This window comes from Sprattus sprattus (assembly GCF_963457725.1).
Source record: "Sprattus sprattus genome assembly, chromosome: 4".
NCBI classification, from domain to species: Eukaryota; Metazoa; Chordata; class Actinopteri; order Clupeiformes; family Clupeidae; genus Sprattus; species Sprattus sprattus.
Window position 1 is genome coordinate 25,157,325 of NC_137923.1, and position 27,429 is coordinate 25,184,753.

General features: G+C 46.5%; 1 protein-coding gene across 2 annotated transcripts in view; it reads left to right on the forward strand.

Moving 5' to 3' along the window:
- The first annotated feature begins 222 nt into the window (after positions 1-222).
- Positions 223-27,429, forward strand: part of htt (huntingtin) — a 44,430-nt gene continuing 17,223 nt past the window's right edge. Inside the window, exons 1-36 of one of the 2 annotated variants that reach the window (XM_080837373.1) lie at positions 223-554; positions 8,963-9,046; positions 9,398-9,518; positions 9,805-9,864; positions 10,226-10,305; positions 10,476-10,614; positions 12,123-12,264; positions 12,493-12,671; positions 13,031-13,235; positions 13,511-13,558; positions 13,814-13,891; positions 14,040-14,449; positions 15,812-15,935; positions 16,394-16,512; positions 16,755-16,863; positions 17,170-17,307; positions 18,773-18,931; positions 19,222-19,319; positions 19,806-19,945; positions 20,161-20,224; positions 20,520-20,620; positions 20,746-20,892; positions 21,069-21,189; positions 21,590-21,735; positions 22,416-22,567; positions 22,969-23,171; positions 23,966-24,092; positions 24,300-24,424; positions 24,727-24,837; positions 24,965-25,042; positions 25,281-25,504; positions 25,814-25,892; positions 26,141-26,302; positions 26,495-26,550; positions 26,656-26,804; positions 27,161-27,297. In XM_080837373.1, the coding sequence (XP_080693499.1) occupies positions 457-554; positions 8,963-9,046; positions 9,398-9,518; positions 9,805-9,864; positions 10,226-10,305; positions 10,476-10,614; positions 12,123-12,264; positions 12,493-12,671; positions 13,031-13,235; positions 13,511-13,558; positions 13,814-13,891; positions 14,040-14,449; positions 15,812-15,935; positions 16,394-16,512; positions 16,755-16,863; positions 17,170-17,307; positions 18,773-18,931; positions 19,222-19,319; positions 19,806-19,945; positions 20,161-20,224; positions 20,520-20,620; positions 20,746-20,892; positions 21,069-21,189; positions 21,590-21,735; positions 22,416-22,567; positions 22,969-23,171; positions 23,966-24,092; positions 24,300-24,424; positions 24,727-24,837; positions 24,965-25,042; positions 25,281-25,504; positions 25,814-25,892; positions 26,141-26,302; positions 26,495-26,550; positions 26,656-26,804; positions 27,161-27,297 (4,713 nt within the window). In that variant the 5' untranslated portion in view covers positions 223-456. The remainder of the gene's footprint in view (positions 555-8,962; positions 9,047-9,397; positions 9,519-9,804; positions 9,865-10,225; positions 10,306-10,475; positions 10,615-12,122; positions 12,265-12,492; positions 12,672-13,030; positions 13,236-13,510; positions 13,559-13,813; positions 13,892-14,039; positions 14,450-15,811; positions 15,936-16,393; positions 16,513-16,754; positions 16,864-17,169; positions 17,308-18,772; positions 18,932-19,221; positions 19,320-19,805; positions 19,946-20,160; positions 20,225-20,519; positions 20,621-20,745; positions 20,893-21,068; positions 21,190-21,589; positions 21,736-22,415; positions 22,568-22,968; positions 23,172-23,965; positions 24,093-24,299; positions 24,425-24,726; positions 24,838-24,964; positions 25,043-25,280; positions 25,505-25,813; positions 25,893-26,140; positions 26,303-26,494; positions 26,551-26,655; positions 26,805-27,160; positions 27,298-27,429) is intronic. The other variant, XM_080837374.1, reaches the window with a different exon arrangement.

The window sequence follows — 27,429 nt, forward strand, 5'->3', positions numbered from 1 at the left end:
CAAAAGCAAAAGCCCTGAACCCGTGTCTTAGCGCTCCAATCCTCTTCAAGCAAGGAAGATTCACGTTTCCATTGCTCATTAGAGCTGTCAATCAAACTGGCCTATTCTCTGATTGGTTGTAGTTTGTGGGTCGGCCTCCCAAGCTGTCACAACACTTCCTAGTGAGGCTGATGGTGTGCATCATCAAAGATGGCTTTCAGAGTTGGATGGTTCATCGTTAACGACCAGTTTATTAAGTGAGGCTTTAGCAGACAAATAAAAAGTCCTAGTGTTTATAGAAGACGGGAGCAGTGGACGGAAGCCGTCGCAAGCAGTGTCCATCACCTGCGACGCGCTACGGCCGCCTGCTTCCTTGCAGTATTTCTATCGTCACTACAGCTCATGCTAGCGGGATAGCTAGCTCATTTGTAAATATTAGCCAGCTAGCTAACGTAAGCGACATCTGATCCCGTTAAAATGGCCACCATGGAGAAATTGATGAAGGCCTTTGAGTCTCTCAAGTCATTCCAGCAACAACAGGGACCACCGTCAGCTGAAGAGCTAGTTCAAAAACAGTAAGTGAACCAACCGCCTAATGCTGTTTAATTTGAGGCCAGATAGCACTTGACTGGCTGCAGTTGTGGGGCAGGCTCAGAGACTATTAGCTTGAGAGGAAACTGCCTGTCAAAGGCAATATTCTCTTTAAGAGGTGTTCATCCCGTGTAGTCCTTTTGTCATGTGATCCTTATGAAGACGTTCCAGCCATTTGCAGCTAACAACCCACAAGTTTCTGATGTTTATCTGAATACATTTTCTGAAAACGTTTTTTTTTTTATGGGCCAAGGTTAGCTAACGTAACTGTTAGTTAGCTCCATTACAGCTTGGCTAACTAACTGTGGTATACGATGCACTTTTCGCACCCTTTTGGTTCAGTCTTAGTAACGTTTGCCGATCAGCTGCTGCAGAGTTGCACTTGCCATTGAACATGTGAACTTTGTGTCCGTAGTAAGAATTTCTGACGCACATAGCTTCTTAATTGAAAAATGACGTAATGCATCGGTTCGGTCAGCTCTGCGGTTTATCTGATAGCCAGCATGTATCTAAGTAACGTTGTCTGGCCAATGTGTTATGCCAGTCCCATGTCATCTGTACTTGTGGATGAATTTCACAACTAAACGGTCTTGATCAGACAGCAGGCAAGTTATTAGGGCCTGAGCTGCTGTAGGCAGCGAAGACCTATTGTTATTGTATGGTTTATTATTAGGGCCTGAGCTGCTGTAGGCAGCGAAGACCTATTGTATCCCTTAGTTTATTATTATTTTTGTTCTGTGCGAAACCTCCTGGAAAACTCACCGAATTTGGGAGGGACCAACTTACACGAATTCTAAGAACTTTTGCGTTCAAAGAATTTCGGGGCGGGGCAAAATGGCTCTGTAGCGCCCCCTAGAACCCCCTACAACACTGCAAATACCCCTATGCATTGGGGTTAGTTTGGCATAGCAAAAAAATGATTCTGCAAACTTTTTTGTCATGCCCAGACGCACCAAAAAGTGTATTGACGAAATGGTGGCAGGTCAACAGGAAGTCGGCAATTTTGAGCGGAACGTGCGTTTTTACCTCTTTTTGGCCCTTTTCACACCTCGCATCTGTAGGCCGTAAGGTGAACACGGTTTTCGTTTCAGCCCGTTCCACTCACTGGCATCTACACAATCTTTAGCTTATAAAAAAGAACGAGTCGTGGTTAGTTACCAAAAAAAAGTTCGTCGCTGATTTTCCAGTCGATTGTCTATATGGCTTTGTTTCATGCAGAACTAGAGACTTCAGAGCGTAATAAGATTTTTGTCGGGAGCCGTGCCACGGTTCGACACGTGATCATGCTACACCAATGAGAAGGCTGCATTTGTCAACAGAATGGAAAAATGGCGGCTCCCGTGTGGTTAGAAACATCGTTAAAGATAGAGGAAAACATCCGAACATCCTCAAAAGTGGGCTAAATTAATTCTAATTAGTGCTGTATAGATAGCCGCGTCCAAGAATAACAATGAGGCAAATATACGATAATGTTATTTTTATGTTAAGTCATTGACATCAAGTTTAACATACATGGGAATACCCATTACTGTGGATCTTACATGGACTGTGAACACCCACCGAAGAAATCAAGGCAAAGACTGTACTTCCTACATCAGCTGAGGAAGTTCAGCACCATCAGCTGTGTGTCCTGACAGCATCACTTGGTATGGGAACTGTACAGCCTGTGACTGCAGCACCGAATCATCAGAGCATCTCTCCATATTCTGCAGGAGACCTACAAGAAAATACCTACCTACCAGCGCCCAAGGTATTGTAAAGGATTCCTAACATCCTGACCATGGACTTTTCAAAACACTGAGGTCAGGCAAACGTCTCTGCTGCTACAAGACCAGAACAGAGAGACTGAGGAGGAGCTTCTTTCCTCAAGCATTCCTTATCCTGAACACACACAATGACTATAAAACATCAATTACACCTTTTTTCACACACTGCTCTTTAAACTCCCTCTTGCTATTTATGAAAAATATTTCTTGATCTTTCTTTCTTCACACTCGCACAGAAAAAACAGTAGTATTTTTATGCATGTGACAAATAAACCTCCATGTATCAATAAAAGGCAGTAATTGTAAATACCAATGACCATCTGTTTGTTCATTCATTCATTCATTCTTCCACAAATGAAAACAACACTAATGAACCATAAAAACACTCTTTATGAAACATGAAATATGATATATAAAACTGTACAAAACTGAATAAGAAATAACAGATTAGGGACACTCAGTCCTCACTGTTAGTGTCAGTGTCAGGACAGTTATCTTCCAGTTCCTACAGCAACGACATAGGTCAACTATGCAACACAATCCTGCAGAAAAACATCTGTCTGTCTCACAGGCACCTTTGCAGCCACAGTGTATCACATGCAAAACACTGTCAGGGGCCGGATTTCTAGTCATCCAGGTGACATGCAAGTTCCCATTCTCTATTTGCCAACCATATCCAGCAGGTGATGGAGCACTTATATTATGTTTGAGACAGGACCTCATTATTGCAGCCTGGTAGTTTGCCCTTTTGCAGTGCTGATGGAGGGCATCAGTGGTAGGGGGAATGGATAATTCTGGCAAGGCTGATGATGTCATACAGAAAGCCTTGAACCTAGCTTTATTTACATTATCAGCTGCCGACTGATCATATAAGTGGCATACATACTGGCAAAGAAATGCAAATGTTGACTGCTCCAAGTTTAAGTTAGTACCTAAACTTTTAAAAGCCTTTAGGTACTCATCTTTCTCACATGCAACAGAAAATGTCTTTTTTTTCTCCTTTGCCATTAAAGGCACTTGTGGAGTCACACCCAGAAAATGTTTGAATTCCGATCAAGGCTGAAAACACACTGGTTCCAAGAGCTGATGACACCTTGGTAATGTCAATGATACATGTCCTGTTGCCAGTCCCTGTAAAAAAAACATATAAAGTGCATGGCAAATCTGTCTGCACACTTACAGCAATGACTGCCACATCTGTATATGCCAGACAGTGTAGCGGGTTGAAACGGTTACAGGGTTCACCTTACAGCCTATATGAGGATGTGCATGTGTGTGAGTGTGAGTGTGCACACACTGGGCACCTTCACGAGGCTTCTCTCCAGTCTTCTCTTCCACACACACACACACACAAACAGAGTTGAAGACCTTGTAAATGTTTTCCCACATAGTATGTTTTTGCATATGAAAATGCCAGTGAAAATGCCTTTAAATATTGTAAACATATAAAAGGTCAGGCACATTTATGTGGACCTTCCCTGCCATGTACTATCAGGTGATGTTTTAAAGACCCAGCTTGTTTAGAAGTTTTTCCACATTGGCATGAGTATCAACATATGCATTTGAGAAGGGCAAACTTCAAACTTCAGAATTCAAGCATTTACATGGCTTTTCTTCACTGTGCAACCGCTGATGGCATTTCAGACTTGATGTCCTAGTGTAGTGTTTCTCAACCACTGGGCCGTTGCACTTATCCTTATTACTACTGTATTTTGTGCTGTGTCTTACTGATATAATGTATTTAACCCTTATTTAATGTTAATCACAATTACAAACGAGGGTCTGACAGGGCTTACAATTAGGTGTGAGTGCTCCAGATCAATGAGGAAAAGTCAACCCCCTCCCTGGATTTCTAAAGTTGGGATGATTATTGTATTTCTGTGATGACTTCTTACAATGTTGCATGGAATTGTTTGTGTATCATCTAAGCCTATGATTTCTCATAGTTAAGATCACCTTAGCTGACGTAGGAAGTACAGTCTTTGCCTTGATTTCTTCGGTGTGCTGGGTGTTCACAGTCCATGTAAGATCGTCAGTAATGTGTATGCCCATGTATGTCAAACTTGATCTAAATGACTTAACATAAAAATAACATTATCGTATATTTGCCTCATTGTTCTTCTTGGACGCGGCTATGTATACAGCACTAATTAGAATTAATTTAGCCCAATTTTGAGGATGTTCAAGTGTTTTCCTCTATCTTTAACGATGTTTCTAACCGCACGGGAGCCGCCATTTTTCCATTCTGTTGTCAAAAAGCAGCCTTCTCATTGGTGTAGCATGATCACGTGTCGAACCGTGGCACGGCTCCCGACAAAAATCTTATTACGCTCTGAAGTCTCTAGTTCTGCATAAAACAAAGCCATATAGACAATCGACTGGAAAATCAGCGACGAACTTTTTTTTGGTAACTAACCACGACTCGTTCTTTTTTATAAGCTAAAGATTGTGTAGATGCCAGTGAGTGGAACGGGATTCATTTTCTAAAGCACTTTTCGTGCTTCACCTTGCGGCCTACTGATCGAACTCCTCCTACAGATTTCATGGGAATGACTTCAAACTTGGTCAGGATACTCTTCAGCCATGGGGGATGAAATTGTATTACCAGATTTTTGAATTTCTCAAAGATGTGGGCGTGGCACACCCTCAAACTTTTACGACTCGCCGATGCTCGCCACAAAACGCAAAGTCACTTATAATTCCAGCCTGCATTGTCCGATCCTCACCAAACATCATAGGGTTGAAGCTGGACCCGGCCTGAACGCAGACATATGCCCATAATGCCACACGCCTATAGCGCCACCTGTTGGTGGTTGGAATCGTCACTCTGTTCCCACACCTCGCATCTGATCGAACTCCTCCTACAGATTTCATGGGAATGACTTCAAACTTGGTCAGAATACTCTTCAGCCATGGGGGATGAAATTGTATTACCAGATTTTTGAATTTCTCAAAGATGTGGGCGTGGCAGACCCTCAAACTTTTACGACTCGCCGATGCTCGCCACAAAACGCAAAGTCACTTATAATTCCAGCCTGCATTGTCCGATCCTCACCAAACATCATAGGGTTGAAGCTGGACCCGGCCTGAACGCAGACATATGCCCATAATGCCACACGCCTATAGCGCCACCTGTTGGTGGTTGGAATCGTCCACTGTTCCCACACCTCGCATCTGATCGAACTCCTCCTACAGATTTAATGGGAATGACTTCAAACTTGGTCAGGATACTCTTCAGCCATGGGGGATGAAATTGTATTACCAGATTTTTCAATTTCTCAAAGGTGTGGGCGTGGCAGACCCTCAAACTTTTACGACTCGCCAGTACTCGCCAAAACCACAAAGTCACTTACAAATCCTACCTGCATTGTCCGATCGTGACCAAACTGCATAGGGTGGACGCTGGACCCGGCCTGAACGCTTACGTATGCCCATAAGGCCACTCGCCTCTAGCGCCACCTGTTGGTGGTTGGAAACATTGCACATTCTCCGATCCTGACCAAACTTCATAGGGTGGACGCTGGACCCGTTCTGAACTCAGATATACGCCCATAATGTCAATCGCCTATAGCGCCACCTGTTGGTGGTTGGAAACATTGCACATTGTCCGATCCTGACCAAACTTCATAAGGTGGACGCTGGACCCAGCCTGAACGCATACATATGCCCATAAGGCCACTCCCCTATAGCGCCACCTGTTGGTGGTTGGAAACATTGCACATTTTCTGATCCTGACCAAACTTCATAGGGTGAACGCTGGACCCGGCCTGAACGCATACATATGCCCATAATGCCACTCACCTATAGCGCCACCTGCTGGTGGATGGAAACATTGCACATTCTCCGATCCTGACCAAACTTCATAGGGTGGACCCTGGACCCGTTCTGAACTCAGATATATGCCCATAATGTCAATCGCCTATAGCGCCACCTTTTGCTGGTATGAACGTCACTTTCTTTATTCTTTGCGCTGTATTGTTGTGATGTGCCGATGTACGTGGCATTCTCACGGCTCACTCCACGCTTGACGGACGGCTGTGCGGTGCACGTCTGCCATCGACCAGCGCCGTGCTCAGGCCCGCTCATCACTGCTTGCAGTTTTAATTCTTCTTTTTATCTTGATCAAACTTCCTGGAAAACTCACCAAATTTGGCAGGGACAAAATAACACAAATTCTAAGAACTTTTGCGTTGATGGAATTTATGGGCGGGGCAAAATGGCTCTGTAGCGCCCCCTAGAACCCCCTAGAACACTGCAAATACCCCTATGCATTGGGGTTAGTTTGGCATAGCAAAAAAAGGAATCTGCCAACTTTTTTGTCATGCCCAGATGCACCAAAAAGTGTATTGACGAAATGGTGGCAGGTCAACAGGAAGTTGGCAATTTTGAGTGGAACGTGCGTTTTGACTGCGTTTTGGCCTGTTTACATACCTCGCATCTGATCGAACTCCTCCTACAGATTTCATGCGAATGACTTCAAACTTGGTCAGAATATACTTCAGCCATGGGGGATGAAATTGTATTACCAGATTTTTGAATTTCTCAAAGGTGTGGGCGTGGCAGACCCTCAAACTTTTACGACTCGCCGATGCTCGCCGCAAAACGCAAAGTCACTCATAATTCCAGCCTGCATTGTCCGATCCTCACCAAACATCATAGGGTTGAAGCTGGACCCGGCCTGAACGCAGACATATGCCCATAATGCCACACGCCTATAGCGCCACCTGTTGGTGGTTGGAATCGTTACTGTGTTCCCACACCTTGCATCTGATCGAACTCCTCCTACAAATTTCATGGGAATGACTTCAAACTTGGTCAGGATAGTCTTCAGCCATGGGGGATGAAATTGTATTACCAGATTTTTGAATTTCTCAAAGGTCTGGGCGTGGCAGACCCTCAAACTTTTACGACTCGCCAGTGCTCGCCAAAACCACAAAGTCACTCATAAATCCTACCTGCATTGTCCAATCCTCACCAAACCGCATAGGGTGGACGCTGGACCCGGCCTGAATGCATACATATGCCCATTATGCCACTCCCCTATAGCGCCACCTGTTGGTGGTTGGAAACATTGCACATTCTCCGATCCTGACCAAACTTCATAGGGTGGATGCTGGACCCGGCCTGAACGCATACATATGCCCATAATGCCACTCACCTATAGCGCCACCTGCTGGTGGATGGAAACATTGCACATTCTCCGATCCTGACCAAACTTCATAGGGTGGATGCTGGACCCAGCCTGAACACATACATATGCCCATAATGCCACTCACCTATAGCGCCACCTGCTGGTGGATGGAAACATTGCACATTCTCCGATCCTGACCAAACTTCATAGGGTGGACGCTGGACCCGTTCTGAACTCAGATATATGCCCATAATGTCAATCGCCTATAGCGCCACCTGTTGGTGGTATGAAACGTCACTTTCTTTATTTTTTGCGCTGTACTGTTGTGATGTGCCGACGTACGTGGCATTCTCACGGCTCGCTCCACGCTTGACGGACGGCTCTGCGGTGCACGTCTGCCATCGACCAGCGCCGTGCTCAGGCCCGCTCATCACTGCTTGCAGTTTTAATTTAACATTAGGATTGTTGCAGTGGCATAATGAACATGTGATGAAGGACTCAACAAGTGCAAAGAGAAAATTGCCCTTGAAACGAATGTCATTTATATTGGTTGGTCCCACTGCAAAACTCAATGTTATCCTCATGGTCAATCTTAATTTCCCCCTAAATCATGCCAGAACGCTTAGTGTGCAGTGAGACATTTTTCATTTGGATACACACACCTTTAGTGTTCATGAAATGTCTCCTTGCCCTGTTAATTAGTGATTATTCGTAATAAGGAATAACTTTGGACATCATTCAATGTTTTCAGTGGGTTAAAGTGGTATATTCCAGGGCCATTTCACTGGTTTAGGGGAGAGGTTCATATTTAATATGTAAAATTAAGAAGTTCTGTATGGTAGTGTAGGGTCTAATGAATATGCCTGTTGTAGATGCAACGTAATCATTCTATAGCTATAATGGAAATATGACTGTGTGGAAAATAATGCTAACTATGTGGGCTATTCCTCACCCGCTATTTCTTTTTTTAAGGGCAGATGTTGTACGAATTTAAGGACAATAAAACCCTGCTCTTACGAAATGCCAAAGAACTTTTTTATGGAATTCATATGTAGTCATATGTAACATCTGCACACATTTCCTTCATTCATTTTGCACTCTTGGTCTAGCCCAGTGTACATGCTTTGACAGCATGGTTGCTCAGTAGCACCTGCCCATACCATTCCTCCTGAATGCTGTGTGTTGATAAAGGGAGCCCCAAGGCTAAACCACTTTTTGCACTGTTTATAAATTTCACTTCCACAATGTTACTGAATGGGAATGTCATTGCCTGCATGGTTTGTATATCCCCCAGAGTGGTATTTGTGTTTGCATTATACAAACAACTGATGTGAAGCAATGGGGTTGTCAAGACAAAGCACATCATTCTCTCATCTACTAATTTTATTATAATTAGTAAGTCATTTTAAGTTTTTAAGTATCATTCACCTTTCCAGGTACCAATGTTTGTTTTTTTGTCAAAATCCAAGTCAAATATCCTTTTGTGTTTCTGTAGGAAAAAAGATCTTGCTACCACCAAAAAGGACCGGGTGACCCACTGTCTGACGATATGTGAAAACATTGTGGCACAGTCTCTAAGGTATGCCATTTAACCTAGAGAAATGGTCAGTGAGTTAGAGCAATTAAGATTGTTCTGTGATTATATGCTGTCTCTGTTACTGTCTCAGTGAGTAGAAAATAAAGGCAGTATTTATTTGAATATTTGTCCAGTTATTGTACAGTAGTAAGCACCTTGAATAAATATATCATAGTAAGTGTTGATCAGTAACACAGGGCTAATTAATAAGGTTATATCAACAGTGATGAGAAGTTCTTTGGGGTTAGTTCAGTGATTGTGGGACGCGGGCTAGACAGTAACACCTACAGTATTTGTGAAATGACAGGAACCCCCATTTGCTCTCTCTCTTGTCCCCTATTGTACTGGGATCAGAACCTCACCAGAGTTCCAGAAGCTGCTGGGCATTGCCATGGAGATGTTCCTGCTGTGCACCGATGATAAGGAGTCTGATGTCAGGATGGTGGCGGACGAGTGCCTCAATAAAATCATCAAAGTGAGAGAAAGCTACATTCAGTGCCAGTCTTCTACAATTTAGACAGGATTGCAATGTTAATGAAGTTGCATCAAATTGTTTGATCTGCAGTCACAACCTGTTTAAAATTAGGATTAGATTTAATTATGACGTATAGTCCGTGGTGACATAGTACGCTGCTGGAGAGTGAAGCACAGACAGAGTGCTTGGGCACTGCTTCATGTTTTCAGCTTCCCTGCCTTATTAATCTGTTTTGAAAGAGTCTGTGACTCTGGTACCAATGTGTGACATTTCCCACATCTCTTAGGCATTGATGGACTCCAACTTGCCCAGGCTGCAGCTGGAGCTCTACAAAGAAATTAAGAAGGTAAAATAATCGCCAGCAAAGCAATCAACCTTAGCTGTGGAATGACCCATACGAAATAGGATTGTGGTCTGATGTGGTCGTTTTCACTTTGCTCAAATCCCAAACAGCTGTTGAAAAACCGAAAAGATAATATCTATTTCAACTACAAATACAGGCCAAACTAAATGGGGAATGCTTTCTGCAACATAATTTTCAGAAAGGAATCCTTCTACATTCTCATTGTGTTTTCCTTAATAGACACAATATATTTTGCTCAACGAACATCATCTGTCATTATTGCAGCTGCTCAGTGTGTTAGTATGTTGATGTCTCTGGTGATTAAGTGCATCAGACTGGTAAATCCTCTCTGTCTCTCTTACAGAATGGTGCCCCCCGTAGTCTGCGAGCTGCCTTGTGGAGGTTCGCTGAGCTGGCCCATCTCATTCGGCCGCAGAAGTGCAGGTGTGTGCCCTCTGTATGCTCTGAGTGGGGCCATGAAGGCCTCCTGCAGAGATGCTGAGATCTGGTGGGGCTGTTTGGTAAATTTTTTCCTCCAAGTCTGTATCTGTTCTAACTTTCTTTCCTTCCTTTTTCTGCCTTGGTGCCCATCTACCCCACTCTGGCTCCTGTAGACCCTATCTCGTCAACCTCCTCCCCTGTTTGACACGCATCGCTAAGCGCCAGGAGGAGGCGGTGCAGGAGACCCTGGCCTCCGCTATCCCCAAGATAATGTCTGCCCTGGGTCAGTTTGCCAACGACGGAGAGATCAAGGTGAGGCTGGCTTGCTGTGTTTACAGTGTTTGGGTTATCTGAAGGATTGCAGTTGGACATCCAGCTCCTTCTCAAGCAAGACACTTGTGTCCAATTAGTCCTGAGAGCACCTACTCCCTTTCATCACTGCCCTTACCGCACTTCATCTTTGTGTGTGTGTGTGTGTGTGTGTGTGTTGGGGGGGGGGGGGGGGGGGGGGGGGGGGGGGGGGGCGTGTCACTGAAAGGCATTTAGTGTAAAGGGGTTTGACTGCTTACAGGACTTAAGCTTCAATGCTGTCTTTGTCTTTCAGTTACGTTCACTTGATTCCCAAGTATGGCCATATTAACACCCAGCCCTAAATCACAGATTGGGCCCCACACACACACACAGAGATTACGCGGCATTCATTTAACCGTACCCTTCAACATGTGACGTGCCGTGCGGGCCGTGTAATATCTGCTTATTACATGATTTGCTGTGAAGCATGCCGTACAGGCAGCTGATGCTGTGACACTTCATGCTACACTGCCCGTGGTGTCTCCAGGGTCTGTTGTGCAGCTTTACTCCAGCAGCCCAGAGGGTTACATCATGCACTAAATATGGATGATGATGATGATGATGATGTTTGCCAGTGTGTTTAAATTAACCATGACTTGGCTGCCCCTTCCTTTTATACACACACACACACACACACACACACACACACACACACACACACACACACTCAAACACACACTCACACACACACACACACTCACACTCACACTCACACTCACACTCACACTCACTCACACTCACACTCACACTCACACTCACACTCACACTCACACTCACACTCACACTCACACTCACACTCACACTCACACTCACACCCACACACGCAAACATGGAAACACGTATGGACTCTGGAGAGGCAACAACCCCCTTTTCCTCCTCCCTGAGTGGAGCTGTGTTTTGGTCTCTGAATTTCTCCATCACACATGCACAAACACATATGCTCCCACCCCCCTCACACACTCAGGGGACTGCAGGTTGAGTACTGTTGTCAGGCTGCTCCACTCCACTCCTCTGAAGCTCTTGCCTGTACACTTGTGCCCCTCTGTTGTACAGAAGAGTTCTCACAGACAGGGCTCGATGTGCCTTATTTTAGATTGCAGGCAACTTCACGCTGTGATTTTGATGAAATCACCATGACACGTGTACAACCATGTACATTAAGTTCTTTATTGGGAGTTTGTAACTGTTTGCTATATTAAACTTAGATATTATGCTGAATTCAGTTTCTTTTCAGTTTATTTATTTATTTCATGTACATCTTTATTAAGTATATATGAACACGTTCATTCAGGTTGTTAATTGTAAATAATGGAGGGGTGGGGTAGTGCATCCATACACAATAAAACTGCTTTCTATCAGGTATTAACAAAAACAACAATAACAATGATATTTGCTAATATATTAATAACAAAGCTAATGTTTGATAAACTCTCTCTCTCTCCCCCTGTGTGTGTGTGTTTACACCTCAGGTGTTGCTGAAGGCGTTTGTAGCTAATCTTAAGTCCAGCTCGCCAACCATCCGCAGAACCGCAGCCAGCTGTGCCGTCAGCGTGTGTCAGCACTCACGCAGAACACATTACTTCTACACCTGGCTCCTGAATGTGCTGCTGGGTAGGACACACACATACACAGACACTTACAGACAGACAGACACTCACACTTTTTCTCTGCAATTAAATCAAACTCAACAGACATGGCTTGTCTAGCACACATTATTGTATTCATTTTATTGAAAAAATTACTTGTTTTAAAGACCTATCATTTAATTAAGGCTTTCACTATCACTATCTCTCTCTCTCTCTCTCGCTCTCTCTCTCTCTCTCTCTCTCTCTCTCTCAGGCCTGGTGGTGCCCTTGGACGAAGAGCGGCCCAATCACCTGATCCTGGGCGTGCTGCTCACCCTGCGCTACCTGATGCCTCTGCTCCAGCAGCAGGTTCCCAACACCAGCCTCAAGGGCAGCTTCGGCGTCATGCGCAAGGAGGCCGACATCTCCCCGTCCCCGGAGCAGCTGATCCAGGTACAGCGTCACCATCCCTGCAACATCGCAGGCTACATTGAACGCCGCTCTAGGGGTCCACATACTGAACAGTGACACTGCAGAATGGTCTTCCACTGATCTAAGTCTGCTTCTATGCTGTAGACTAGAGCATCCATGTGAGGTTTTCAGAGTGCGCTGGGTGAAGTGTGTTTTTAATGTTAGATTAGGCTTTCTTCAGGTTGGGATTGACATTTCAGCGTATCTGTTGAATGCAGTTGTTACGTTAGAACCTCATTTAAGCATGTCAGGTGTTTGCTGGGTATGTGTGTTGAGAGCAAGGCAGTAATGGTGTTAGATTGGACCTGAGTCTCCTGTCCCGCCCCCGCCTCCTCCCGCAGGTGTACGAGCTGACGCTGCACTACACGCAGCACTGCGACCATAACGTGGTGACCGCCTCGCTGGAGCTGCTGCAGCAGGTGTTCCGCACGCCGCCCCCCGAGCTGCTGCACGCGCTCATCACACCCGGCACCCTGCCCCGCCCCACCGTCGTCCGCCAGGAGGTGGAGGGCCGAGCCCGCAGCGGCAGCATCGTGGAGCTCATCGGTAAACACAACGCCACGCCAACTGCGTTTACCCACAAGCCCCTCTCTGTCTCATGTACTCATCCTGCTTCTTCACTTTACCTACTGCTGCACTAGTTCAGTTTACCACTTACACTCGATTCATTCTGACACTCTCCTTGACTTCCCCTTGTCTGATCTGGTGCTCTGTGAATGCTCACACCTTGCAAGCCCTTTAACAAAGCTTTTTCTCCTGCGGGCTGCAAGGGCTTCTTTTCTTTTCTTGCCTTTTATTTCCTGTTTCCTCTCTGCCTGCAGCTGGCGGAGGCTCGTCGTGGAGCCCGCTCCTCCTCAGGAAGCAGAAAGGTGACTTCCTGTGCTACTCCCTAACTCCCCCCCCCACCTGCTTTCTCAGTGCTTTATTCCTCCTTTAATTCTTGATCTTTCCGCTTTCTCTGGTTATGTCTCTGGTTATATCGTAGACGAGATTAGAAATGGTAAATGGGAAAGACATGAAGAGGCCTCTGTCTCGTTTGTCCATTCTGTTGTCTTGACCTACTGGCTTTAAGTTGACAGCGTTGCATTAGCATGTATTTGACTCTATTTCACTCCACCCCTCAGGAAAAGTGCTTTCAGGAGAGGAGGAGGGGTTAGAGGATGACTCCGAAACGAGAGCAGAGGTCACCAGCTCCTTCGCAGGTGAGGAAGAGAACTGCTGCCAGCTCTTAATTTGCACGGCTCTTGATTCATGCACCACATGCCAAACCACTCAGTACAGATCATCCAGGATCATTGCTACAAACCCCTGCAAATTCACCTTTTAAACTTCCTCATTTGCTTTCTCTAGGCAGCGAGTCTGGCAGCGAGGTGTTGGGGCCGTCGGCAGACATCATCACGCAGCAGCCCCGCTCCTCCCAGCGTGCCCTGCAGCCGGGCGACTCGGTAGAGTTGAGCGCCACCTCCGAGCAGGGCGCGGGCACCAGCAGCGGAGCTGGCAGCGACAGCGGGCCTGACGAGGCCGAGGACGACCACGAGGACGAGGACATGCTGAGCCGCAGCTCCAGCGGCGGAGGGGGAGGCGGCGGTGGCGTCCCCACGGCAACGGTGGCAACCAGCGAGGAGTCTGTGATGGATGGCAACTCCAGACAGGACCCGCAGCAGCTGCAGCAGGGACCCTCTGTGGCCCCGAGTGACAGCTCCCAGACCACCACGGAGGGGCCTGACTCGGCCGCCACGCCCTCGGAGTGCCCCGAGCTCGTAAGTGTGCCTCGGGTCAGCCCTAGCCTGAGCCCCAGCCCGAACCCGCCCTCTCCGACCTCCACCGAGGGGCCTGACGCCTCCACACACTCCGACAGCTCTTCCTCCACCAGCGAGGCATCTTCGGCCTACCGGCCATCCTCTTCTTCCTCTTCCTCTTCTTCTTCTTCCTCCTGTTCTGTGGCCTCGCTGGCCAGCGGGAGTGACCAGGTCAGCAGGCGGCTTCAGAAGAGTTAGCTTTTTTCTTTTTTCGTTTTTTTCTTCGTTTGTTTTTCTTTTTTGTTGTTTAATAGGGAGAGGGAGGGTGGCTTTTGGTGTCTTCCCTCCCAGTCGTCGTCTTTCGCTATTGGTCCAAGGACCCATCCTTATTCTTTTGGACCTCCCCTTTCTTGCACGTTCTCTGATTGGCTGTTTATTGAGATGAAAAAAAAAAAAAAAAAAACGGTGTCAACCTTTTCAAGTCTCTCTCCCCTCATAGATGTAGAACCTATGACCCCCCCCCTACCACTCCCAACTTGGACGTTGTCATCTTCGACTCATTTCTTTCCTCCCTCTACTAGAGATCCGTGGGCTCCAAAACCTCTTCCTCCTCTCCTGTTAAGAAGGCACGCATGGACAGTGTCATCCCCCCAGCACCCACGTCGTGTCTGCATTACTGATCTTTCTCTTTCTGATATCAACATTTTTTTTTTTTCTTTCTTCAGTTCATTTTGAAGGTGCCTGAAAGCATGTTAGCTTGCTTATGAAGAGCCCTGAACAACCCCATCCCAGCTCCTGCCCCATCTGTCTTGCCCTTATTCCAACATGCCCTGAACTGCCTAGAGGAAGGCCTGCTTACCAGTGCCAAGTTTACTCCATTTCCATCCAGATTTAGCACAGGAAAAATGATATGAAGTCAATGAAAATGTGAACACAATCTTCGCAATGATCATTATCTTCTTATTAATTACTATATTTATTAACAAAACTTCAGTTTAACTGGAACATAAGTTCAGTCCTACAGTACAGTGGGAAGTACATATTAGTTGAAAGGCACACTGAATGAAATTCTTCCCATACAAAAAACACATGTGTGTGGGCCTTTCCTTAGGCAAAACAAGTAGTGTTCCTGGGCATTGTTTCTTTATCACTGGCGATAAGTGGTAATGAAGGATCAGTTATAGTTTAACGAATGTTTGTTGTCCTTGTCACTTTGTGTACATGCATGCATACATGCATATATTTCTGCCTGTGTCTGAATTTGTCAGTGTAAATAATATAATATTGTGTGTGTGTGTGTGTGTGTGTGTGTGTGTGTGTGTGTGTGTGTGTGTGTGTGTGTGTGTGTGTGTGTGTGTGTGTGTGTGTGTGTGTGTGTGAAAGGTTCTGGATGGCAGCGAGAGTCAGTATTCAGGGATGCAGATTGGAACACTACAGGATGAGGAAGAGGAGGGAGGAGCCTCTGCCCCAGATGAGCCAATGGAACCCTTCGCCCAGTCGGTGTTAGGTATGTGTCCCCACCAATCAGCTATGAGTATGAACAGCATTGGATTAACAAGACATATTAGAACCTTGCCCATACCTACTTCATACTGTTGCCATAGCTTAATGTTGGCTCAGTGTTTGCAAAGCCTAGACGAGAGATCTGATATGCATAGTATATCTGTTTGCACTGCGACTTTAATCCCTTCATTGTGTCCACTGTGGACTGATAAAAACCTATTCGATAGATATGTAGCTACCTTTCTTAGATCTTCCACTCACCAGGGCAGATAAGTGACATTTATGAACTGACACCATCTGGGTCATGTCTCTGTTTAACTGGGCCGCTAGCTGCTAAACTTCTCTTGCATAAGACACTGTGAAAACCAATTGCAAGCAAACAACTTGGCAGATGTAGCCACTTCAGAGAGGGAATGGGCTCTCATGTCTGTCCCCCCCTCTGTCCTGCTCCTGCTGCTGAAGCCTTGAGCAAGCCCCACCTGCTGGAGGGGAAAGGGCATAACAGGCAGGCGTCTGACAGCAGTGTGGACCGCTTCTTACCAAAGGATGAGCCTCTGGAGCCTGCTGACCCAGAAATCAAGGTCAGTCACACAGACTCTTTAACAAACGCAGGTGCATACAGAGTCACAGACACGCACACGCACACGCACACGCACACGCACACGCACACGCACACGCACACACACGCACACGCACACACACACACAAATGGTCACATCTGCTGAGGTCCTTTCTTGAGATGTAACATACAGTCAGTCCTATAATGAAACCCCCCAGAGAAGGTATTATTTGAGCCTGACAGTGTTTTCTTTTTGCCCTGCAGCCGTCCAGGATAAAAGGCGAGATTGGACACTACACCGACCTGAAGGAGCCTCTGGTTCACTGCGTGCGCCTCCTGGCAGCCTCCTTCTTGCTCACTGGGCAGAAAGATGGTGAGGAGAAGCAGCTGCAGCTAGACTCTACAGGCCTATTCAATTATATCCTGCTCTTAAGCAAAATAGCCACTCACGTTGTCCAAACATGAAATCTCTGATATGAATGTGGAAATGTATTAAGAGCCTTATGTCACCAAGATATGTATGACATATGATGCACCTTAAGGGCTTTTCTATGTGATTCAGAACAAAAACATTATTCTAGATTCTGCTTTGCAGAACTATTGGCACATATCTCTGGTGTGGCGGCTGGTAGCTGTGGTTTGTGTGTGTTCTAACTGTTGTGTATTGGCTGTGCTGCAGGTGTGGTGCCCGACCGAGAGGTGCGTGTCAGTGTGAAGGCCCTGGCGGTGAGCTGTGTGGGGGCGGCCGCAGCTCTCCACCCGGAGGCCTTCTTCAACACGCTCTACCTGGAGCCGCTGGACGGCCAAGCCCCGGGTGGTGAGCACACACACACACACACACATACACACATATACACACACAGGCACATACACACACAGGCACACAAACACTAGCACACGCACACGCACACACACACACACACACACACACACACACACAGGCACATACACACATAGGCACGCACACACACGCACACGCACACGCACACGCACACATACACATACACAATGGGCCTCATTCTCGACGGCAGTTGAGAAGACTTTAAGAAGGACTTTCTTCTGAACTCCACTTCGTGGATTTAGGAAAACATTTGCCATTCTCCATAGTTTTCTCATCTGGGATTTCTTCTGAACTTCAGAAGACTTTCAGAACGCAAAATAGCAGTCGAAACTCTGCCGGAATCTTCTCAAATGCGATTCCTCAAATAACTACAAGATTACCCCGTCGGCCATCTTGTGGTTATTTGAGGAATCGCATTGAGGAATGACATTTGAAAAAACTGTCCGTGTTAAAAGGGTTAATGGTTTAATTTGTGAGAACCCGTTGGTGATTGCGTTCACGTCAACTCTACAGACATCCTCGGATTATAATAATTATAATAATAATAAATACGAGAATATTTGTATCATTAACAATTACGTTTCACATTTATAGTCATGATTCTACGAGGCATCGTGATGTCATTAAATAAATAAAAGGATTACACCAGGATGCTAATCCAGACTATTCTTTGACTTGCTTGACTTGCACTTGCAGCAGTTGCATTTCTGCACTTCTTTTTCTACCTCGTTTTTCTATTTCTTATGTAAAGTAGTAGGCTATTTATTGTTAGACTGGGTCTCTATTGCTCGTAGCTTGACTGTTCTCTCCCTTGTACGTCGCTTTGGACAAAGGCGTCTGCTAAATGACTGAATGTGAACACTGCAAATGTAAGTGAAATAAATAAATAAACACTAAACCCAATCGCGTTTAAATAGCTATAGTGGAATAGAATGGACACATATATATCCTGCAGTACGCTACCTCCATGTCTGCACCGGTAAAGTGAAATCTGCGTTTTTTGCTCGCTTTCCGCTTAGACATGACTTGCCTTACGAGGTGCTTTCCTGGATTCGGGAGATTCCGACAGCACACGTTTCCACGATTGCATGCCCTAATAAGGAGCTGGCGGGCGCGGGCATGTTTGTATGCAAATCCACTTTCACGAGAACGCGCATCAATTTAAGAAACTAATCCGGAGGAACACAGCTGAGAAGATTTCGGCTGCTTATGAACGCATTTTCAAGCGTTGTTTTTACGAAGACGCGTAAGTAACATTTCAGAAGGATTTCAGAAAATGAACGAGAATGAGGCCCAATGATGTTTACGCACAAAACACCAGTCTGTCACATTGCATTCTTCTTAGAGTACACAAAGAATGGAAGTTTAAGAATATGCACAAACCGTATGTAATACAGGGTGTCTCTCTTTGAACCTTGACATGCATCTCTTGTCTTCACAGAGCAACAGTACATCAGTGACATCCTGAAGTACGTGGAACACGGGGACCCCCAGATCCGCGGGACCACGGCCCTCCTCTGTGGGGCTCTGGTCCAGGCCATCCTGCTCAAGACACGCTTCAACGTGGAGGCCTGGCTGCCCACGGTCCACAGCGCCACTGGTGAGCCCCGACCCAGACACACACACAGACACTCATTCACAGTGTCTCTCATCAGTCGCGTACAGTGGAGTGAACACAAGTCATGATTCATGGTTGCTCTAACAACTATTAGTAGAGCTCCTCTCCTCTCCTCTTTGTGACTCACCCGTTCTCTTCCTCCTCTCCTCTCCTCTCCTCTCCTCTTTGTGACTCACCCGTTCTCTTCCTCCTCTCCTCTCCTCTCCTCTCCTCTCCTCTCCTCTCCTCTCCTCTCTGTGACTCACCCGTTCTCTTCCTTCTCTCCTCCGCAGGTAACCCCATCTCTCTGGTGGACTTAGTGCCTCTGCTGCAGAGGTGCTTGCGGGATGAGTCATCTGTGACCTGTAAGATGGCCTGTGCTGCAGTGAGGGTGAGTAGGTGCTGAAGCCCCAAAGGCTCAAAGAACAGGCTGGATAGGCTCAACTGGGAGTGGTGGCCGTAAGGGTAATCCATGTGATCTAGATATCAATAAAAAGTGATGGAACATAGTTACGATTAAATTCTTTAAGAACTGTTGTGGTTTATGCCTAAAGAACTGCTGTAGCTAGATTCTAGATTAATGACTACATCAACGGAATATACATTGTACTTGCCACATAGTTGTTGCGTGGAGGCAAGCAGTGGATATAATCCATTTCTCTCTTGCGTACAAAGCTCTCTTAAGTCCAAAGCCTACCTGTGTGCCTTATAGTTAGCCAGGCTAGCATACTTTGCATTTCTGAAATATAAATGTATTTTCTCATTGTGTCCAGCCCCCCGCCTTCCCAGGATGGCTCAACTGTGCAGTAGTCTGTTGTGAGTGACCTCGGAGGCCATGTTGTAAGAGGTGACATCTTTCTCTGTGCTTGTGTTCCAGCACTGCATCATGGCTCTGAGCAGCAGCAGCTTCAGTCAGCTGGGCCTGCAGCTGCTCATTGACCTGCTGGCCCTCAGGGACTGCTCTTACTGGCTCGTCCGCACTGAGCTGCTGGAGACCGTGGCTGAGATGGACTTCAGGTGAATATTGTATTTCTAGACATGGTTGTAGTTGTATAGAAAAATAAAACAAGAAGTTCTAAAAGGAGAAGGCTCACACAGAGTCTATACCTTTGTACCTAGATATGATGGTAGGGGCATATTATATACATACTGTATACAAACAGTTTTGGCCAGCTGTAATGTTGTAAAAATATTCTGTTTGCTGCAATTGGAATTTTGTCCTTGCCTTTCAGATTGGTTAATTTCCTTGAGCGGAGAACGGATACTTTGCACAAAGGAGAACATCATTACACTGGGGTATGTGCACACGCTTTTATAGAGGTCGTAGAGGTCACAGCAGCTACACAGAGACACACACACACACACACACACACACACACATACACACACACATCATTAGCAGTCCTTGTTTCACTCTGATAATCAGATAGGAAACCGTTGATAGTGACATTTGATATAACATACATAGCACATGTATTAGACTTTTGAGAATGTCTGTTGAACTTGTCTAAAAGCCCCTCTCTGGAGCTGAATTGGTTAGTGTTGTGACATAGTTAGCGCTTTCTAATTTTGTCCGCTCTTCTCTTCTCAGCTACTCCGACTGCAGGACAGGGTCCTCCGTGATGTCATCATCTACCTTCTGGGGGACGACGACCCCAGAGTCAGACATGTTGCTGCTGCTACTGTCAACAGGTACACAAACACATCGCAGGCATGCACAGAAAACAGCTCAACAAAATGAAGGCCAACAGCATAATGAACAATTATTGACAGAAATTGATTTGGCGTGTGTGTGCGTTTGCGTGTGTGCCTTCCAGGGTGGTGTCGCGGCTGTTTTACGACTGTGACCAGGCGCAGGCGGACCCCGTGGTGGCCATCGCTCGTGAGCAGAGCAGCGTGTACCTCCAGCTGCTGATGCACGAGACCCAGCCGCCCTCCCAGTTCACCGTCAGCACCATCACCAGGTACTCTCCCACCATCTCCCACCAGCCCTCCAGGCAGTTTGGTGTTGAATGGAAGATGAATCCCAGATCTGGAGTCTTCCATTATTTCCAAAGCACCATAGTCTATAGTAAACAGAAGTCAACACACGTATATGACTTGTGTCTTAACACTCACGTGTATGGTTGTGTATCTGCAGGACGTACAGAGGCTACAACTTGGCTCAGGGTGCGTCTGACGTGACTATAGAGAACAACCTGTCCCGGGTTATAAGCGCGGTGTCCCACGCCTTCTCCTCCTCCACCTCCAGAGCCCTCACTGTGAGTGTCACCTCCTCTCCAGTTCTTTACTCTCCTCCAGAGCTCTGCTCTAACCTTGTTTGAAGATTCTGCCACAGGAATCAATGTTGTGTCTTCTGTAGTCCCTGGATGTGACGTGCGTTAAAGTTTATCTTATGAAGGAAGTCTCCAAAGCAATCCCATATAGACTACGGTAGTGTCATTGTAGGATGTTAATGGAAATGAATACTAAGCCTTTATTGTCACTGTATAGCTTTGCATATGGAGTATGGAGTGCTGCTTCTGTTGGTGCCAAGAGGAAAATCATGTAAAAGCACAAGAATACCTTAAGGGCAATAAAAGATAATGGCTGCCTCGCGTTCAGTAAGTCTTACCTGCTGGATGATTCATGTGTTATTGCTGCTTGTGTTGTTTTGTGTAGTTTGGCTGCTGTGAGGCCCTGTGCCTGTTGAGCTCCAGCTATCCGGTGTGCAGCTGGAGCACAGGCTGGCACTGTGGCTACGTCAGCTCCACCATCAGTCACCTCAGCCGCTCCAGCCAGAACCGCAGCCGTGGCCGCTCACACAGGTACACACACACACACACACAAAACCCTTAACATCCACACACTGTGTGACAGTTGCCAACTTTCTGTTTGTTTTCAGTTTTTTGTGTGTGTAACGAGTTATATCTATGGTCTGTGCAGCCTGCCGATAGGTTGTTTCTAAGGGTGTGTAGCCTTGTGTGGTGGCTTACTCTCTCTACTGTTTATGTTTGTTCTACTTCTGCAAGCACTTTAGCCAAATGTTTGCATTCTCTGTTTCTATTTACCCTGTCAGTCTAGGTGTACAGTGCCGTGCTTGTGAAGGTTGTGTGTTTGTGTGGTTGTGTGTTGATGTGTGTTTCTATACGTGTGTATCAATTTATCCTACATTAGTTATTACTGTGCTTTCTACCCACTCTATGGTGCCTGGTTGATAAGTACTGTGAGTTTGTGGAGAGCACAGTGTGGTTGTGGCACATTTCTGTATCTAGATGGAATGTTTACACTTCATATGAACCCATAAACCCATATCGTATCTGTATGTCTTAATGTTACCTACAGTGTGTGTGTGTGTGTGTCTCTGAGTCTGTGTGTGTGAGAGTCTTTGTGTGTGAGAATCTCTGTGAGTGTGTGTGTGTGTGTGTGTGTGTGTGTGTGTGTGCTCGTTCTCTGTGTGTGCGAAGAGTAATATTAGTAAAAGTGCCTGTGCCTGCTCTCCCACCAGCCTGTCCCAGTCGAGCACTGCTGAGGAGCCCAGGAGATGCCTGACCGTGGGCATGGCCAACATGGTGCTGTCCCTGCTCTCCTCCGCCTGGTACCCCCTGGACCTCTCTGCCCACCAGGACGCCCTGCTGCTGGCTGGGAACCTGCTGGCAGGTGAGATGCTCATCTCCAGTGATCACACACATCACACCACTGCACTGGGGGGAAGCCTGTGTTTCACTACAGACAATCCGTCATGGCCAAGATTTTCCCACTTTTTTACCAGGCCTATTATCAGTCTTTTACATTATATGAACTGAATTTAATCATTTGTAATTGTTTTTTTTGCACAATTCTACCCTTTTGAAGTATAATCAGCTGAACTTGATGTATGAACCACACCGTAACAGTATGTTAAACAGTTGTAGCCCTTAAAACCTTCAGTCACGGGTGCTGGGACCCATTGGCACACTGGTGTGCTCGTAGAGAGCCGTGCCACTTTTGTCACGTAGAGTCTTGTAGAGAGCGACGCCTGTCTCACCAACTCTCTTCCTGCGCTGTGCCCGTCTCTACAGCCGCCTCCCCGAAGTGCATGAAGAGCCCGTGGAGCGGCGAGGAGGAGACCAACGCCGCCGTGGCCAAGCCCGAGGAGCCCTGGCCCGCGCTCGGCGACCGCTCGCTCATCGGCATGGTGGAGCAGCTCTTCTCCCACCTCCTCAAGGTGCTCAACATCTGTGCCCACGTGCTGGACGACACAGCCCCCGGACCCGCCGTCAAGGTACCTGACCATGCAGTCTTCAGAGGGTCCGATACATACCGCAGGTCTTAACTAGGACGCGTTGAGTGATTTGAGTTGATAGTTCTATGAACAGGAAACAAAGGTTGATAGGGGTTGGGGTCGAGGCAGAATGTCAGTATAGAGAGACAAGCCCAATGTATGACACATATAAGTAGACATATATTCGACACAATATACAGCCGCGGAAAAAATTAAGAGACCACTTTGAAAAAAGTATCAGTTTTTCTTTTTTTACTATTTATTGGTATGTGTTTGAGTAAAATTAACACTTTTGTTTCATTCTATAAACTACTGACAACATTTCTACTGAATTTCAAATAAAAATACTGTCATTTAGAGCATTTTTTGCAGAAAAATGACAATTGGTCAAAATAACAAAAAAGATGCGTTTTTTCCAGATATTGATTTCTGATCTCTTCCTAAGTTAAAGCATTAGTATTGTGTAGTTTAAGAATCTATATGAACTTGTTTTCTTTGCATTATTCGAAATCTGAAAACATTCCATTTATTTTGCTATTTTGACCAATTGTCATCTTTTCTGCAAATAAATGCTCTAAATGACAATATTTTTATTTGAAATTTGGTAGAAATGTTGTCAGTAATTTATAGAATAAAACTAAAATGTTAACTTTACTTTAACTCATACCAATAAATAGTAAAACCAGAGAAACTGATAATTTAGAAACTGACTTAATTTTTTCCGCGGCTGTATTTACCAGTCATCACGGCTTCACCATCCTGTTGTTGATGTGGGTTTGTGTTTCTTCCCTCAGGCCTCGCTGCCCTCCCTGGCCAACCCTCCGTCTCTGAGTCCCATCCGCAGGAAGGGCAAAGACAAAGACATGGCCGAGCCCAGCATCGCCCCCATGAGCCCCAAGAAGGGAGGAGACTCCAACACAGGTACAGCTCATCCTCCTCCTCCTCCTCCTCCTCCTCCTCCTCCTCCTCATCATCGTCATCATAATCTAAGCTGTTGTTGTCATGGAAAAAAACAGAGACATGAAAATATGGACACAACTGTCCAGCTGACACGATTTTCAGACTGTTCTTCCTCCTTGTGTAGTGCATGTTGTCTGTGATTCGTCCCTCTCTGCTCTGTGTCGTCAGGCCGGCCAGCAGACAGTACGGCGACGGCCCCCGTCAACAAGTCCACCACCCTGGGCAGTTTCTACCACCTCCCTCCATACTTGAAGCTTTACGATGTCCTGAGGGCCACTTATGCCAACTATAAAGTGAGTATCAGGGATAGATGTACAGATAGGTTAACAGTTGCGTCTACTACAGCCAATGGAGGAAGCATTACAGCCATGGTTATTTAGTGTCTCAGACTTAAGCGCCGATGTGATGTACTTTGCCTCTCAGTTCACGTCACCAGATATGAGCTGCCCAAAGGGGTCAGAGCCCCCCCCCCCCCCCCCCCCCCCCCCCCCTCTGTGGAACTGCTTGTGCACTCTGTCTTGCATTTCTCATTGAAACATATGGATCAGTGTATCTGTCCTGCATGTGTACATGTTGGCCCTGTTTTTGTTCCAAGGTAACACTGGACCTCCACAGCGCTAATGAGAAGTTTGGCGGTTTCCTGCGCTCCACACTGGACGTGCTCTCTCAGCTACTGGAGCTGGCCACTCTGCACGACATCGGAAAAGTAAGAGAGGCAGAACGACTCAGGGCTGTTTTCTGACTGTCTGTCTACCTCGGCTCTTCCTCCTCCCTCTGCTTCTGAGTCAACCATCCTTTCTCACTTCCTCTCTCCTTTTTTTCTTCTTCACCAGTGTGTGGAGGAAGTCCTAGGTTATCTGAAATCCTGCTTCTCCAGAGAGCCAACCCTAGCCACTGTCTGCGTGCAACAGGTGAGACTGACCCGGTCCCTAACCCGATCCCTAACCCAGCCAGGTTTGACAGCCACTCACCAGTTTTTAACTGACATTTATTGGGTCCGAGTGAAGAGGTCCTACCACCTTTTTTGCAGCATTGTTGTAGATTTTACATTTTTTATCCAAAACCACACAAGCGCAGTAATCATTCCAAACAATCCCCCCATCTTCACTTTCCCTCCTGTCTTCATCTGCTGTCTTGCTTCCCCCTCAGCTACTGAAGACCTTATTCGGGACCAATCTGGCCTCCCAGTACGAGGGGGCGGCCTCACACCCGTGCCGCTCCCAGGGGAAGGCCCTGCGTCTGGGCTCGTCCAGCCTGCGGCCCGGCCTCTACCACTACTGCTTCATGGCGCCCTACACCCACTTCACCCAGGCGCTGGCCGACGCCAGCCTCAGGAACATGGTGCAGGCTGAGCAGGAGCAGGACCCCTCAGGGTATGCATGCACAGACTCAGCCACACACACACACACAGACACCACACACACACACACACAACAACAACACACGTACATGGCTGTACACATAAACATTTACATGTTACTCAAAAATGGTCGTTCAGCATTCAAAACAAGTGAAACAACACAGACACATGCTCAAAGAGACACTTACACACACACACACACACACACACACACACAGACACACACACACACACTCACATGCAGTCATTTTCATGGACATACACATTTCATGTATACTGATCTGCCACCCTCCCCTACTTGATCTTGGTGTTGCCTCCGTAGGTGGTTCGATGTCATGCAGAAGGTATCTAGTCAGATGAGGTCCAGCATCACCAATGTCACACGCCACAGAGGAGACAAGGTACGCCGGCTTTCCAGTGCTCTCGCTTTAGGACTGGACATCTGTGGAGGCAAAGAAGAATGCTGAATGCTGCTTTATGCACTATGTGTTATGAAGGTTCTAATTTATAGCTGACTGGAAACCTTAATACCTTAGAATGCAAACTTTAAAGAGTAGGAGAGAAATGTTGTTGTTTAGTCACAAGTGGCTCAATCAGTGGCAACCAGTACACAAATATTGTACGTTTTGTGGAACCTTTCCATGTTTAGAATGTCATCCACAACCACATCCGGCTGTTTGAGCCGCTTGTGATCAAGGCCCTGAAGCAGTACACCACCAGCACCTCTGTGGCGCTGCAGAGGCAGGTCCTGGACCTGCTGGCCCAGTTGGTGCAGCTCCGGGTTAACTACTGCCTGCTGGACTCGGACCAGGTGAGAGACGCCACCCAGAGTTAAATGTGCTGCTGGACGTGTCAGTTGTTTTAGCAAGTCTATAAAGCACTGCAAACAATCCGTGATGTTCCCTCTTCATGCAGTTATTGACATTAACGTACACGATCCCATTGTCCCTGATTGATGTACTGCTTATTGTCTCTCCCTCTATCCCTCTCTTGCCTATTTCAGGTGTTCATTGGCTTTGTGCTCAAGCAATTTGAGTACATCGAATTGGGCCAGTTCAGGTGAGACCCTCCACACCGTTGCAGAAACACGTAGGATACAGAGACACTTGAGTACACGCACACACACACACATATCTCTAAACTGGTCTGGTTTTTCCCTCCCAGGGATTCAGAGGCGATCGTACCCAATATTTTCTTCTTCCTGGTGCTTCTGTCGTATGAGCGCTACCACTCCAAACAGATCATCAGCATCCCAAAGATCATCCAGCTGTGTGATGGCATCATGGCCAGTGGGAGGAAGGCAGTCACCCACGGTACACACACACACACACACACACACACACACACACACACACACACACACACACACACACACATACACACTGGTGTTCTCTAAAGGGGCACACTGGAGTAAACTCTAGGTAGGTGGCCACAGACTGACTGTGTTGGGTTTCAATTTGGTTAAACTACTGTGTGACGTCTATTGTATCCAGTGAAGATCCACACCATAATCTGGAGTAATATACAGGCTACCTTGTTTTTTTCCTACTTTGGTGATTTCTTGACCGTCTGCGCTAAACCACCATGGGTAACACAACCACCGCAAATTCCTTTTCCTGAACTGAACGTGCTTTTGCCTCTCTCCCTTTGCCGGCCTGTGCGTCCTCAGCCATCCCTGCCCTGCAGCCTATCGTCCACGACCTGTTTGTGCTGCGGGGCTCAAACAAGGCAGACGCCGGGAAAGAACTGGAGACCCAGAAGGAGGTGGTGGTGTCCATGCTGCTTCGCCTGATACAGTACCATCAGGTAACCGCTCACTTAAACTGGTTTGGTTATTGCAAAGTGAGATGTTTTTTATATACATGTGATATTTTATATACATTATATATATAAATATATATATGTATATATGTGATGGTGTTTAATTTGTGTTTGTTG